We start from the raw sequence: 15,630 nt of genomic DNA, 5'->3' as shown, positions 1-15,630 counted from the left end.
TTCATTCAGTATCCCTCCCTCACCAGAATGTGGGGCATATCTCTCTCCCAAGTCTAGCTTTGCTTCTCTCGGGTCCTACCGCAGCTACCTCCCCACCCAGCCCGTCCTCCTACCTACAAGTCCAGTCCTTTCTTCCACATCCCCATCCTCTGTGCAGACCACTCCCCGCTCTGTTCTCCCAGGCCTTCCTTTGTCCCCTCTCCTGCCTCCTGGGTCGTACCTGCTCGGCGCTGGCCTTCTGCTGCTTCAGGGCCCGCACGCGCTCTCCCTGAAGTCGCACCAGATCCTCCAGCGTGACACGATCTGCCATACTGCCTGCCAACTGGAGCTGACTGCTGTCTAAATAGGTTGTGGGGGGGCCACAGCTTCAGCTCGGATGACTTCCGGCTATCGAGTCGAGGGCCCGCACGCCTAGAAAGCCACCACGCAGTACAACAATCACTTCCGTCTCCTACCGGAAGTGCGGGAGCTGGGCGGGAGCCGGGCGGGAGCCAGAGAGGACTGGAGCCACCCTGCGGGATTCGGGAGGTGCAGAAACGCTCACCTCTTCTATGGTGCTCGGGCTTCGCCTTTACAGCGCCTTGTACCCTTCCTGGGGTCCTGTCTGCCTCCTTCCTAGGTGCTTTGCCTCGTGTTCCGGAAATCCTGCCTCCTGCTGCACGATGCCCCAGCTCGGACTCCTACATGGGAGGGCCTGGGCTGTGCTGTTTGGCCAGCTCCGGCGGCCGCCCGGTGCTGTCTGCATCAGGGCAGTCCATTCTCATAGCCAGGTGAGCCAGACTGAGATAGCTCTGGTCTGTCGGGGCAGGATCTCCAGGTCTGAAAGCATAGACTCGCGGCCTGTACTCCCGCAGTATTAACAGTCGGTTTTTTATTGAGTGCCCACCATGTACCGACACAGAGCTAAGGCCTTTTAGGATGCTTTGTCATTTAATCATCATAGCAATCTTGAGATGTTGGGGTTATTATTTCCGTTTTACAGTTGAGGAAACGGAGGCTCCAAGGTTAAATGACTTACCTATGGCTACATAGTAAGGGAGCATTTTAATATAGGTCCACAGTCCCTTATCTGAACCTTTTGGGATCAAACACATTTAAATTTTTTTAAGCAAAATATATGAATATTCCCACTAAGTGAGATGACTAACGGCCATAAGTAGAGTGCGTTCGCATTAGAATTTACCTCAAAATTCTTAGTTTTCAGAGATTATGAATTCTTAGGAGGGGTTGTGGGCTTCAACTACTGTCCTTTGGAGCACAGAATCTGCCAAAGTATGAACTACTACACGCTCTATATTTCTGGAAGGGCATACAGCCTGCTGGGGATAATCAAAATCACAGATTCTGTTTTACCTTGGGAATGACACTGTTGTGTTCCTAGTAGATGCTTTGTGCTATCATGAACAACAGAGCTCAGATCTTTTGTTATTTGCAGTCACAGCATCCTACCAATCGGCTTTTTTTTTTTTTTCAATCAGGAAATCCATTCCTTTTCATTCCACAGGCATGATCTGTGTTCTTGGGCTGTTTCTCTTCTGTCTTCCAGTTACTTTTTCCCTATCTCCAAACCTAATGACCATTATTACCTTATTAACAATTCTTATTTATTGCTCTTTGAGTAGGAACTGAGAACTGGGCATCGTACTAATCCCTACTCCTATATGGTTAGTGGTGATAGTCTTGGGTTGCTTTGTGCCTTCCTTGTTTTTTGCTGGTTAAAGTTTTTCATACGTTTAAAAACTCCAATTATAGTGAGGAAGCTTGTATGGTAAACATCTGATCCCATATGTATTACATATATATTGCAGATACAACTGGGTTTTTGGAAGTGGGCTGAGATTGGGATAGATAAAATAGTGTTCAGACTTCCTGTTGCTCAGGGCCAAAAGTATTTTCAGGTTGGTGGTACACAGGGCCAGAGATACCACAGGTTTGGCCAGTATTGAGAGGAGCCATATCTCACATTTCTTCTGCCAGGTTGCGGAGGCAGCGTTAGCAACCCAACTGAAACCACATCAAGAGAAATCAAGTTTTATTATCAAGACCCCAAAGGTAATGCCCTTTGCCCCACCCTGTCCACTAGAGTGCCTTGGAGTTCTGCCCTGTGCTTCTCTTCCTGACCACTTTTTTAATTTTTTTATTTTTTGCGGTACGCGGGCCTCTCACTGTTGTGGCCTCTCCCGTTGCGGAGCATAGGCTCTGGACGCACAGGCTCAGCCGCCATGGCTCACGGGCCTAGCCGCTCTGCGGCATGTGGGATCTTCCCTGACCAGGGCACGAACCCATGTCCCCTGCATCGGCAGGCGGACTCTCAACCACTGCGCCACCAGGGAAGCCCCCTTCCTGACCACTTGTAATGTTTTTGTTTGTTTGTTTGTTTGTTTTGGCTGTGCTGCATGGCTTGCGGGATCTTAGTTCCCCGACCAGGGGTTGAACCCAGGGCCTTGGCAGTGAAAGCGCAGAGTGCTAACCACAGGACCCCCAGGGTATTTCCTATTTTTAATTTTTCACTATTTCACTAATTCTTCACTATTCTTGAATACTGGGTGGGGCTCATAGTCGTCTGAACTCAAAGAGATTTCAACTCCAGACCTTAGATTATAGATGTAGTTTAACTCTGTCTTAAATGGACTTGTCTTTGTCTTTGTTTTCACTCTGGCTCCTTTTGGTTTCTAGGGCACCAGAGATCTTAGTCCCCAGCAGATGGTTGTGAGGGAGAAAATTCTTGATATGGTTGTTAGCTGCTTTAAACGTCATGGAGCAAAGGGGTTGGATACCCCGGCATTTGAGCTAAAGGTAAGAGGAGAAAAAAAGAGTGCAGGAACCCCATTTCTTTCCCAAAGGGCTTCTAGCCTATGTTCTGGAGTCCTCCTTTTAACCGTGGCACTTTCTGTTTGACCCCTGCAGGAAATGCTTACTGAGAAGTATGGAGAGGACTCTGGGCTCATCTATGATCTGAAGGATCAGGGTGGAGAGCTATTGTCCTTGCGCTATGACCTTACTGTATCCTTCTAAGTACGAGAACCTGACTTACCTGTTTCCAAACCCAGAGGGCATTCTCTGATAACGGGACAGGAGTGACTCTGGGACCCTTTAGGTTCATTGGCAGTAGCCTTTACTTCAAGTTTCTTCCAGAAGGCAATTCTGCCAGCAGAGCCTGGCCTGGAGCTCTGTCATTTAAGTTTATAGTGTGTCAGAATCCCTTGAGGAAGCTTGCAAAAATACAGATTCTTGACCTCTAGCCCCAGATTTTCTTAATTCTGTAACTGGAGTGGTGTTCAGAAATCTGCATTTTAAATAGGTACCTGGATAATTAAGATGCACGTGGTCCTTGAACACTTGAAGAAACATTGATATAGAAGTTGTAGGCAAATCCAGGTTCTGAAGCTTGACTCTTCTGAGACAGTTGAGAATTGATCTGAATGGGAGGGAATGGCCCAGACTTGAAGTTCTTGGGTCATTTCTATCTCTGCTTCCCCTGCTTTCTACCAGACTTGCAGGGATTCCTTCATTTGACACTATTCAATGTTTATTGATTGCTATGCCTTGGTGATAGTGGGAAAGGAGACAGAGAAAGTCCTTGTTCTAATCCTAGTGGATGAGATCCAATTGATAGAGGCCCAGTCCTCCCTAATGTCTTTCCACTGGGGCTAAGCTCTGGATGTAGTATTCTTCCTCCTTAACCTATTTATGTGAGGTCCCTTTTGCTCGTTATCTGGCCATGAATAAAGTGAAGAAGATGAAACGCTATCATGTTGGAAAGGTGTGGCGTCGGGAGAGCCCAACCATAGTCCAAGGCCGCTACAGGGAGTTCTGCCAGTGTGTAAGTGACCTGATGGAGGCAGCATGGTTTGGTAGTTCTGGGGACCACAACCTAGGAACTGGCTGCTCAGTAATTTTTTTCCGCCTGTCTTTTTCTTTGCTGTAGGATTTTGACATTGCTGGTCAGTTTGACCCTATGATCCCTGATGCAGAGTGTTTGAAGATCATGTGTGAAATCCTTAGTGGGTTGCAGCTGGGGGATTTTCTCATTAAGGTGAGGCCAGAGCTGAGGACTGAGGGGAGAAGTCTGGATTTGGCCTAATGCTGTTTGAAAACATAGGTGACCCCAGCCATTAAGCCTGTAGCTCTAGGACTTTCTTAGTACAGATGTTGCATTTTATATCTATATCTATATAGTCACCCTGTGGAATTTCCTTTCTATCCCTTTTATGAGTCAGGCAAGTAGGGACTGCCATTGTTTTGAGGGAGAGGTCATTCATAAGCCACTTGGGTCACTTCCATTGAGTTCACAGGTCAATGACCGGCGGATTTTGGATGGGATATTTGCCGTCTGTGGTGTTCCTGAAAGCAAGTTCCATGCCATCTGCTCCTCGGTAGACAAACTAGACAAGGTAACAAAGAAGATATGCTTCAGTAGATCCTATCAGAGTTTCTGCCCTGCCTTCAAATCTATATATACCTTTAGAGGAAAATAAGGAGATGGTGGCTGGAAGTGAGGTATTTCTGGGAGGAAGGTAAGGAGACATTCTGAAACGAGACCTGAGTTTTGCTGTACAGTGGAGATTGTGGCTGGATTTCCAAAGCTGCCTCTGACTTTGCTGAGTAGAGTGTTAGCTACTCGTGACATACATAATGAATGAAATGAGATGTCCTTTTCCATTAAGAGAAAGAAGGATCTTGGGGCTAGGCTAATGTTTGGGTGTTTGTACAGATGTCTTGGAAAGATGTGAGACATGAGATGGTGGCAAAGAAAGGCCTGGCTGCTGAAGTAGCTGATCGAATTGGGGATTACGTCCAATGTCATGGTAAGAATCATTGTTTTCAGAGGTACATGATAGAACCAGAGTGAGGGTGATAAGTGTATAACTTCTACCTCTGAAACAGCTCCTTTTCATAAATGTTCTAAGTTCCAGAGCCTGGTTTTAATTTAATAACCTTTTTACTTACTGTAACCAGTTATGTCTTTAGGTGTCAAAGATGCAGGCAGAGGAGGAGAATCTGGTCATATGTGATCAGGATCTTTTTTTTTTAAGAAAATGAGGAGAACTAGCTGGAGCATATTAGGGATAAATTTGGATGAAATGCATCTGGGTGTATAACACAGACATTATTTCTCCCCACATGTCTCCCCAGGAGGGGCATCCTTGGTGAAACAAATGTTCCAGGATCCCAGACTATCCCAGAACAAGCAGGCCCTAGAGGGCTTGGGAGACCTGAAGCTGCTATTTGAATACCTGACTTTATTTGGAATTGCTGAGAAGGTAAGCTGGGTCGGGAGTGGACCTCCTGCTGTGTCTAGGGCTCTCAGGGTCCTGAGTCTTGTCTAAGACTGACTATAACCTTGTCCCCACAGATCTCCTTTGACCTGAGCCTGGCTCGGGGCCTGGACTACTATACAGGAGTGATCTATGAAGCGGTGCTGCTACAGACCCCAGCTCATGCTGAGGAGGAGCCACTGAATGTGGGCAGTGTGGCGGCTGGAGGGCGCTATGATGGGCTGGTGGGCATGTTTGACCCCAAAGGCCACAAGGTGCCATGCGTGGGGCTCAGCATTGGGGTGGAGCGGATCTTCTCCATTGTGGAGCAGAGGCTGAAGGTAGGTCCTTGGTAGGGTCAGAGTGAGGCTGCAGACCTTAAAAACTCTAATGTTTCTGGAAGTGCAGTTGGACTGTTTTTGTGATGATTGTTTTTGGTTTTTTTTGAATTATTGGTGCAAAGGAAGTTTTTATTAGTTTTACCTTTTCTCTCTCTTTTACTAGACTTTTGGTGAGAAGATACGGACCACAGAGACCCAAGTGTTTGTGGCCACACCACAGAAGAACTTTCTCCAAGAACGGCTGAAGCTAATTGCAGAGCTTTGGGATGCTGGGATCAAGGTATAATGGAGCTAATATCCAAAACATCTAGGTATATGTGGAATTCATGCACCAGGCCCACTTCTACCTTATGCCTAAGGTGGAACTTAAGATCTTTCTAGTCTTCACTAGTGTGTCTTCTTAGGGTATGAGGGCTAGCTACTTACTTATTTGGATATGCCTGCTCCTGGGGTTTGAGTGGTATGGTCACTTCTTTTTTTTTAACATCTTTATTGGAGTATAATTGCTTTACAGTGGTGTGTTAGTTTCTGCTTTATAACAAAATGAACCAGCTGTACATATACATACATCCCCATATCTCCTCCCTCTTGCGTCTCCTTCCCACCCTCCCTATCCCCCCATCTAGGTGGACGCAAAGCACCAAGCTGATCTCCCTGTGCTATGTGGCTGCTTCCCACTAGCTATCTATTTTACTTTTGCTAGTATATATAAGTCCATGCCACTATCTCACTTTGTCCCAGCTTACCCTTCCCCCGCCCGTGTCCTCAAGTCCATTCTCTATGTCTGCATCTTTATTCCTGTCCTGCCCCTAGATTCTTCAAAACCATTTTTTTTTCTTTTTTAGATTCCATATATATGTGTTAGCATATGGTATTTATTTTTCTCTTTCTGACTTACTTCACTCTGTATGACAGTCTCTAGGTCCATCCACCTCACCACAAATAACTCAGTTTTGTTTCTTTTTATGGCTGAGTAATATTCCATTGTATATATGTGCCACATCTTCTTTATCCATTCATCCGTCGATGGACACTTAGGTTGCTTCGGTATGGTCACTTCTAAGTCCCCTATTCTTTTTTTTTTAATTATTTAATTAATTATTTTTTGGCTGCGTTGGGTCTTCATTGCTGCGCACAGGCTTTCTCTAGTTGGGGCGAGCGGGGGCTACTCTTCATTGCGGTGCGCAGGCTTCTCATTGCGGTGGCTTCTCTTGTTGCAGAGCACAGGCTCTAGGCGTGCGGGCTTCAGTAAGTAGTTGTGGTACGCGGGCTCAGTAGTTGTGGCTCACAGGCTCTAGAGTGCAGGATCAGTAGTTGTGGCACATGGGCTTAGTTGCTCCGTGGCATGTGGCATCTTTCCGGACCAGGGCTCGAACCCATGTCCCCTGCATTGGCAGGCAGATTCTTAACCACTGTGCCACCAGCGTAGTCCCTAAGTCTCCTATTCTTTCTTCACCCTTTTCAGGCAGAGCTGATGTATAAGAACAACCCTAAACTACTAACTCAACTGCACTACTGTGAGAACATGGGCATCCCACTGGTGGTCATTATTGGTGAGCAAGAACTGAAGGAAGGGGTCATCAAACTCCGTTCAGTGGCCAGTAGGGAGGAGGTGAGTGGGGGCACACAGAAATAGGGGGGACCAAGTGTTTCTGCCTTTCTTAGATTCTTTAAGAAATATATATCTTTTGGCTGAGAAAATATCTCCAGGGTTAATAGAGATGAATGAGCACCCACCCTAGGCAATCATTATAGCCAATGATTGATTGGGTGGGCAAAAGGACAAATGAAATCTCTATGGGTATTTCAAGACTAATCAACAAAATAGACATAGATCAGGTGTTTGAATCCCTTTAGTCTTGAGGGCATACATTCTCCAGGTCAGGTTGAAGCACATACTCCTCCCTACTGGTTGCATAAGTAGTTTGAATCCCTTTAGTCTTGAGGGCATACATTCTCCAGGTCAGGTTGAAGCACATACTCCTCCCTACTGGTTGCATAAGTAGTGGGAGCAGTTGCACAGTTAAATGAATCCAGAAAAGTAGTGGCTAAGGAACTAGTATCACTCTCTAGTTTGTCACATGAGAGTTCTGTTATGTTTCAGGTGGCCATTACACGGGAAAATCTTGTGGCTGAAATTCAGAAGCGACTGTCTGAGTCTTGATCCTTGCCTGAATGCCATCTGCTGCTCTTTGTAGAAAAGGTTTCATCTAGGACTGACTTCCTGAGGGACTTAACAACTGCTGGCCAGGATGGGTGACAAGTGCCTCAGCATCCTTCATCCTTCCTGGGTATAGAACTGTAGAAGGCCCTGAGGACTCCTGGGCTAGTGTGAGCAGCTATTCTGCATAGGCGCAGATGGCTGGTACGTGAAAGAGACATGCTCTAACATCCGAGGCAGATGGCAGGTTTGAAATGCCACTGAGTGCTGCCAACAGATGCTGAGATGGTTGCTATGAGCAAGTCTCTGGGAAAGTCACCTCAGGTTGAGAGGATTCTGACCACTGAGATCAAAAGTCAGATACTTAGCCTTCCACTCTGGCTTCTGAGCCAGTTTCTGGGAAGTTTGTCCATAACCTGCCCTTGGCCTGTCCAGGGAGTTTTTGGGAGACAGCAAAGAGTTGGGCAATGACTGTTTTCTGTTTTGTCTGAGGACAGAGATGCTATCCCAAGGGCATAGCAGTGCCCATATTGATGTGGCATCTTTCTAGCCTATCCATTGTTAATAATAGCAGGGTGAGGCTGTCTGTTTAATAATCTTGAACGTTGAACTTAATAAGTGACCTGACAAGATTGAGATCTGATCTTTTGAGATTTTGGAGACCATTACCTGTGCCAGAATCACTGCTCTGACTTCCATGTCCTGCCATGGAGGTGCCTGTTCTAGAAGTGGTTGTATAATATATTAAATAAAATATTAAATATAGTAGTTTGGGTGGGTAATTTGTTATCAAGGGATTGGTTTGCATAGGCCATGGAAAACGCTTGAGTGTACACTGGAGGATTCTGTGGGCTAGGAGTAACCTCCCTGGGTTTTTTTTTTGTATTCAGTGAAGGGAGCAGCCACAGTTCCCCTTCCCCCCAACTTGGAGATACAGTCACGTCACTAAATCAATGTATAGTTAGATGTCTGCTAGAGTTCTTCACCCTAGAGTGTTATTGATGACCGACCTTCCCAAGTCCCATTATGTTGATTAAACTGTGCCCTATAGATTGAATGACTCTCATGTTTCTCAGCTGAAGGAAAAATGAGTTAACCAAAGTTTGATAGCATTGCTTCAAGATAAAGAGACAAGCTGCAAAAAGCGCTTTGCATATGTGCGTTGGAAAGGCTGCAGCCTTTACAAACAGTTCGGCGCTCTTGGGGCCATATTTTTAGTGCATACAGGTAAATGAAGCATCTAGAGCACCTATAACGGCGCTTCAGCCGTAAAGAAGGTTTGGAAATTCTTGGCAGTGCACGCAAGTTAATTAGATTAGATCAGAGAGCACTGATCCGCATCTCATTTTCCTCTTTGGTTAAAAAGACAAGTTGAATCTACGCTTGTTTTGAAAGCCACGGCAAAAACGTTTCCAGGCGCCCTTACTTCCGTGTTGCTTCATACTGTCCTTGCGCATGCGCTATTTTTTGGAGCAGGGGCGGGGCCAACAATCCTGTTTTAGAAGCCCTCCAGTGCTTAGCTCGTTTAGAACACGAGAGTCTAAGCTTATTGGAGGCAAGCTTGCTTTACGGCTCAAGGCCGCTTTTTACGGCTTTTTACGGCTTCCCATTCACTTCGCAGTGAAGATGGCGTCGGGCAGTGGGGTAGGTGTTGTGTGTGAGGAGGCTTGGGGTGGGGGGTCGGGGGTGGCTTCTCGGCGCCGAGTATCTGCACCCGATTGACTTCCCGACACCTCCTCGCAATCTAATGACCCCAGTTCAAGAGCTTCTTCGTAAGGCACTGGCACAGGGTCAGTGGAATCGGGGAGGGCTCTGGTTGGGGTCCTGAGGCAACCTCAGCCTCCTGGTGCTGTCCGGAGAGGCTTCGCTTTCCCCAGGTCCCGGGGCCGCCTTGGCAGCGAGGACGCGCTTCCGTTTTTCCAGGAGCCGGACACGATTAGCGACGAATCTCAAGCGCTTTTTCCTCCCCCCAGACAAAAAACTTGGACTTTCGCCGAAAGTGGGACAAAGATGAATATGAGAAGCTCGCCGAGAAGAGGCTCACGGAAGAGAGAGAAAAGAAGGATGGTGGGTGCCTTCTCCATCAAGTGCTAAGTGTATTAAAGAGGCGATGCAATGGTTGGAGAGTGGGTGGGGAGTTGAAATCCGCTGTCCTCCTTTCTTGTGTAACCTTTGGCAGAGCATTGCCTCCCTGGTCCTCAGTTTCTTCAGGTATGAGAGCGAGGAGATGGACTGAAGTGCTTTTGAGGTGCTTTCCAGCTCTGTGATTCTGCTTCCTTGCCCTACCTTTGCTTGGCTCATTTCGTACTTTCCTCAAGTACAGAGAAGAGAGTGGGATCCTTACTAGTGACAGAAGAAGGAGTATTTTGCTGCTATGTATTACTGCTTTTGAAGAGCAGCAGGGAACATGGTATTGTTTAACCTAGCGCTTAGTGCTGTTCTCTGTGCATTATACAATGTCAGGGAGTTGGTGCTTCTCTCCTAGAGATTCCACTGTATAAAAAGAAACGTCTTATTTTCTCATCTGTTTTCAAACTGTACATTTTTCTTCTGCTTCTACACCACGTTGCATAATCTAACTTGGGTTTTATGTGACTTGTACAATAGTACTTGACATATAACAGATATTTCCTAAATGTTGGTCCCCCTTTAAAAGTTTTCCCAGCTCTCAGAAGATTCCTTTCTGTTTTATGCTTGGGATATCTGTTTGAAAGCACTATTGAGTGGTCTTACTCTTCTTTTAAAAGGTTGCATTTTGTGAAAATTCAGAACTCCTCCCTTCAATTCAGTTAATTAATGAATAAAAAACATTGCTTTTAGGGGCTTCCCTGGTGGTGCAGTGGTTGAGAGTCCGCCTGCCGATGCAGGGGACACGGGTTCGTGCCCCGGTTCGGGAAGATCCCACATGCCGCGGAGCGGTTGGGTCCGTGAGCCATGGTCGCTGAGCCTGAGCGTCCGGAGCCTTTGCTCCGCAACGGGAGAGGCAACGACACTGAGAGGCCTGCGTACGGCAAAAAACAAAACAAAAGAAACAAACAAAAACATTGCTTTTAGACTCGTTGGCTTTGAAGTGGAGGAAAGATGTAGAGAGTTAAGGATTGCTTGTCATTTTTTCTGTGTTGAGCTTCTCCTTAGCTGCTGCTAGAAGTGACTGTTGTGTCCCTTGCTTCAGGTTTCAAAAAGACATGAAAGTAAACCTCAAGGTTTTGGATTTCATGAGTTTCTTCTCCTTTCTGGTTAAGGAACTCTAATAATGAAGGAATTTCCTTCCCCATTATATTTCAGGAAAACCAGTGCAGCCAGTCAAGCGAGAGCTTCTCCGGCATAGGGACTACAAGGTGGATCTGGAATCCAAACTTGGGAAGACAATCGTCATTACCAAGACCACCCCACAGTCTGAGATGGGAGGGTGAGTGGCTTTTCATGTTTCTCTGCAGCCAGCAGTAAGTCTCATAAACTGCGTTGGTTTTAGGAATTGTTGAGCAGGGTACCTGGCCTTAGAATAACAACCTTGTTTCCTGTAATTCCATCCATTGTCCTCCAAGGTCTCAAGTTAACATAATAGTGTCTCTAAGAGGGGTCACTCTGTAGGCTTTTTCATATTACTGTAACTACTTCTTAATATCTTAAAAGGGATTATTTTTTCTCCTGCCAGAGGAAGAAATGAAGAAAAGGACTACTGAGATTTCTAGGGGAGAAGTTAGGTGAAGCTAGAATGGAGCCCAGGAGCTGTTGATGGTGAATACAGGGGGTTGAGGTTCCAGACTGGCTGCAAAGGTTGTAGCTGTTATGGATTTCCTGGTTGTGCACCTTCTTCCTAGACCAAGACTATAACCTTTAGGAAGAAGGGTCCCACAAGAACTCTTCATCTTTTTGCTCACCATTACCTCTCTGTCCAGTTAGGTTTTCCAGCAGGAGCATAACACAGATAACAATGAGTGACACTTTTCTAGCTGCTTCTCTGAGTAAATCCACTGTTGTCCTTCCTCTTTGTGTTAGTTATCTATTGCTATTTAAATTAATACATTAACCCAGTATTTAGCAGCATAAAACAATGGATAGCTCACAGTATCTGTGGGGAAGTAACCTGGGAAAGGTTTACCTAGGTGGTTCTGGCTCAGTGTCTCTCACAAAGCTGTCATCAAAGTGTCTGCTGGGTCTGCATTCATCTGAGGTATAAGTGGGGCTGGAGGATCTGCTTCCAAGCTCTGTCACGTGGCTGTGGTTTGGAGGCCTCAGTTCTGTGCTCCATGGGCCGCTCCATAGTGCTGCTCACAACAAAGCAAGTGACTTCCTCAGGGCACATGATCCTCCTGAACAGACTAAGACAGAATCCATGTTTTTTATTTTATTTTATTTTTTTTTTCCTGTACGTGGGCCTCTCACTGTTGTGGCCTCTCCTGTTGCGGAGCACAGGCTCCGGATGCGCAGGCTCAGCGGCCATGGCTCACGGGCCCAGCCGCTCCACGGCATGTGGGATCCTCCCGGACCGGGGCACGAACCCGTGTCCCCTGCATCGGCAGGCGGACTCTCAACCACTGTGCCACCAGGGAAGCCCAGAATCCATGTTTTTTAATAACCTAATCTTGGAAATGACATAGTATCACCTTTGATACATTCTATTGATCACACAGACTAACGCTGGTGCAAATTGGGAAGGACCTATATAGGGTAGGAATACCAGGAGAGTGGGATCATTGTGGGGGCCATCTTGGAGGTTGGCAGCCACACTCTTCCAAGAGCCAAGGCTTTGTGGAAATGAGAATGCTTCTTCTAAAAAGAAATGTTACCTAAAAATAATGAGTTTTTTGGTTGAAAACGATAAAATCCTTACAACCAGATTTGATCATAGTGCTATTTCTTTCTGTTTTCTAGATACTATTGCAATGTCTGTGACTGTGTGGTGAAAGACTCCATCAACTTCCTGGATCACATTAATGGAAAGAAACGTAAGACTTGGAGGTAGTTCGTGATTGGGGCTGGATTTGAGTTTTGGAGGTGGGGTGCGGGAAAGGGTAGTTTCTGTTGGGCCTCTTTTTCAATGTCTGGGGAATTCTCTAGTTGCTTCAGCATAGGTCATTCTTTACTTCATTATTTAATGTTTCTGGAGTCCATGAGGTGAGTATCTGTTCTAAGCTCTCAACAAGCCCAGACCATGGTCTTCTCCAGGGCCCAGCTGTCCCCACTGGTGTGCATCTGCTCAGTAAGGGTAGTTGAAAGCTGCATATATCTTGTTATCTGGGGCTGCTGCCAGGGAAGTTTTTTTTAGCCCTAATTATTTTTACTGTGTGTTTTATGAGTCTGTTTTTTGGTTTTTTTTAATGTCAGGAAAAGACTTTTTGAGGGACTTAGGATGTCTTAACGACCTTTCCTTCTTCACTGTTGACCCTACCCAGATCAGCGAAACCTGGGCATGTCTATGCGTGTGGAACGTTCCACTTTGGATCAGGTGAAGAAACGTTTTGAAGTCAACAAGAAGAAGATGGAAGAGAAGCAGAAAGATTATGATTTTGAGGAAAGGATGAAGGAACTCAGAGAAGAGGTAGGCTGTCTTCCTCATTCCACTCCCATCCCCAGAGGAGAGTTGTATCTCCTGAATTTCTGTACATTAAGGGGAACATTTATAGCCCTTGTTTGGGACTCTCATAATCTGAAGGAAATGGCTCTAAACCTATCCTTTTTTTCTGGACTCTCTGGGCCATACTTTTTTTTTTTTTTTAACTACAGGAGTGATTAATTAAATGCACCTAGTCCCCAGCAGGCCCGTGGAACCAGGCTCACTGGGTCAGAATTCTGTTTCCTTCACATACTGGCTGTGAATCTTGGACAAGCTATATAACCTCTTTGTGCCTCTGTTTCCCCATATTCAATATCTTAGTATACAATATACATAAAGCACTTAGACCAGTTCCTGGCTTGTACTATATGCCCCAGAATGTTAGTTCCTATTGGCTTTACTCCCATCACCTTGTTAAGAACTAGAGATGGGGCTTCCCTGGTGGCGCAGTGGTTGAGAGTCCACCTGCCGATTCAGGGGACATGGGTTCGTGCCCCGGTCTGGGAAGATCCCACATGCCGCGGAGCGGCTGGGCCCGTGAGCCATGGCCGCTGAACCTGCGCGTCTGGAGCCTGTGCTCCACAATGGGAGAGGTCACAGCAGTGAGAGGCCCGCATACCGCAAAAAAAAAAAAAAAAAAAAAGAACTAGAGATGAACTGGGATGTAGGATTGAGGAATGCTTTCCACAGGCTAAAACTTCTCTTTCTTGTCCCTTATGAACTTTACTGTGGCTTTTCCTCTGCTCTTGAAATTTCACTTGTCTTTAATTATGTTATTCTAAAGATAGAAAGGAAGCTCACCTATCTCTTTCAACATTCGGCTCACGAGTCTGAACTGATTCTGAGTGATTTCCCTTCTAGGAGGAAAAGGCCAAAGCCTACAAGAAAGAGAAACAGAAGGAGAAGAAAAGGAGGGCTGAGGAGGACTTGACATTTGAGGAGGATGATGAGATGGCAGCTGTGATGGGCTTCTCTGGCTTTGGTTCCACCAAGAAGAGTTACTGAGGCTTTCTATGCTTGGCTTTTTGCCAGGCCTAACTTTGTGTGTGTGGGCGTCATCTTTTGGGAGGTACTGGGGAAAGTCCTTAAGAGTGGCAGTGGGGAGGGCTAGAGGGTGGGTGTTTGTGGTTTCCCTCTACCTTGGGAGAGAGCACAGGATGCAAAGGAATGTGCTGTGGCATGTTCCTTCAGCCTCAGTATTTCACTGGAGACAGAGGACCTCTGATCATCTGAGTTCCCAATAAAGAAAAACCACCTCTTCTGAGGCTGCTTTCCCAAAACTCCCCTTGCATCTTTCCCTCTTCATCTGTCCATCTCATCTGAGCCTCCTACATTTACCCTGTGTTCTGCCTTTGTTTTAATTTTTACTCTTGCTTAGCCTACAGCAGAAGGGTTCTCTGGGTCCCCAGTTTCCAGTTGATAACATATCCTTGACTGGCCCCTCCTTTTGCCATTCTCCCCCAGTCCCGCCCCGTGGTTCTCCGGCCACCTGTGCATGCATGTGTACTTCTGCCTGGGTCATTGGTATGTGCGGGTGCGTATGCATGAAACTGTCACATAGAGGGAGCCTAAGCTAGAGCCTCAGGAGCATTGCTGCCTTGGGGCCTGGTGTTCTCAGCTTCCTCAGAGCATGTAACAGGAAATTAAATGGGATGAGTGTTTGGTGTGGTTTTTGTCTGGTGAGTTTTTTAACCTTTGTTCTTCATATGTAAACTGTTTAGCTTTTCCTATTTGTTTCATTTTATTGAGGATTACTCTGTTTTTGTCTTCCTTGTAAGCAGGCTCTTGGAAGAACCTGTTTGATGCAAAAAAGAAAAAGGAGAAAACCTCATATGAGAGCCCTTGGGTCTCAGAGGCTGTTCAACATGTATAATAAATAGCATTGACTGGGCCTATTTCACATTTGGTGGAAACATCCCATATTTTCCCCTGTGTATTGTTTATTCTTCCCCATACTTATTCTCCCTTCATTTGAGCCCTGTCACTTTTTTTCTAGGTGCCTTCAACACGAGTTATACTTTACTCTGATGTGATCTGTGTCTGGAGGAGTTTGAATATAACTTTTCCTGTAATTTTAGCCTCCTTTGATCTTCTGTTTCTGGAACAGCAGAGCTCAGGGTTGAAAACTTAGTGTTTTCCTAACTCTCTGCAGTTAGGCTAGGCACAGGGTTACTCGGTGTTTGCACTGTTGACATTTTGGGCTGGGTAATTCTTTGTTGTGGAGGCTCCCTTGTGCATTGTAGGGTGTCTAGAGTACCTCTAGCCTCTACTCACTAGTTGCCAATAGCACCTTCTCCCCAAGTTATGACAATG

The 15,630-nt window shown here is 46.1% G+C and overlaps 2 protein-coding genes across 8 annotated transcripts; both read left to right on the top strand.

Annotated features, from left to right (window-relative positions):
- Window positions 1–551: 551 nt before the first annotated feature.
- Window positions 552–7,763, top strand: LOC307052000 (histidine--tRNA ligase, mitochondrial-like; the record flags this gene model as incomplete). 5 transcript variants are annotated; one of them, XM_079702688.1, is made up of 13 exons in its annotated part: window positions 552–770; window positions 1,978–2,052; window positions 2,677–2,796; window positions 2,908–3,003; window positions 3,698–3,823; window positions 3,929–4,036; window positions 4,296–4,394; window positions 4,715–4,808; window positions 5,137–5,264; window positions 5,357–5,599; window positions 5,763–5,879; window positions 7,065–7,211; window positions 7,704–7,763. In XM_079702688.1, the coding sequence occupies 13 exons, from the start codon at window positions 552–554 to the stop codon at window positions 7,761–7,763; spliced, it is 1,632 nt and encodes a 543-aa protein (XP_079558814.1). The 5 variants fall into 5 exon arrangements, with proteins under 5 accessions (XP_079558814.1, XP_079558815.1, XP_079558816.1 ...); XM_079702689.1 differs by having other exon boundaries at window positions 663–770; window positions 3,668–3,823; XM_079702690.1 differs by lacking the exon at window positions 1,978–2,052 and having other exon boundaries at window positions 663–770.
- On the top strand, window positions 7,758–15,219 carry ZMAT2 (zinc finger matrin-type 2; the record flags this gene model as incomplete). 3 transcript variants are annotated; one of them, XR_013810849.1, is made up of 7 exons in its annotated part: window positions 7,758–7,890; window positions 9,734–9,827; window positions 11,046–11,169; window positions 12,636–12,709; window positions 13,157–13,302; window positions 14,179–14,386; window positions 15,099–15,219. XR_013810849.1 is itself a non-coding variant. In XM_079702693.1 (6 exons), the coding sequence occupies 6 exons, from the start codon at window positions 7,852–7,854 to the stop codon at window positions 14,320–14,322; spliced, it is 621 nt and encodes a 206-aa protein (XP_079558819.1). In that variant the 3' UTR covers window positions 14,323–14,408. The 3 variants fall into 3 exon arrangements, 2 of the variants coding, with proteins under 2 accessions (XP_079558819.1, XP_079558820.1); XM_079702693.1 differs by lacking the exon at window positions 15,099–15,219 and having other exon boundaries at window positions 14,179–14,408; XM_079702694.1 differs by lacking the exons at window positions 7,758–7,890; window positions 15,099–15,219 and adding an exon at window positions 9,387–9,404 and having other exon boundaries at window positions 14,179–14,408.
- Between the last annotated feature and the right edge of the window lie 411 nt (window positions 15,220–15,630).

This window comes from Hyperoodon ampullatus (assembly GCF_949752795.1).
Source record: "Hyperoodon ampullatus genome assembly, chromosome: 4".
Classification (NCBI taxonomy): Eukaryota; Metazoa; Chordata; class Mammalia; order Artiodactyla; family Ziphiidae; genus Hyperoodon; species Hyperoodon ampullatus.
This window is presented reverse-complemented; position numbering and strand designations above follow the sequence as displayed.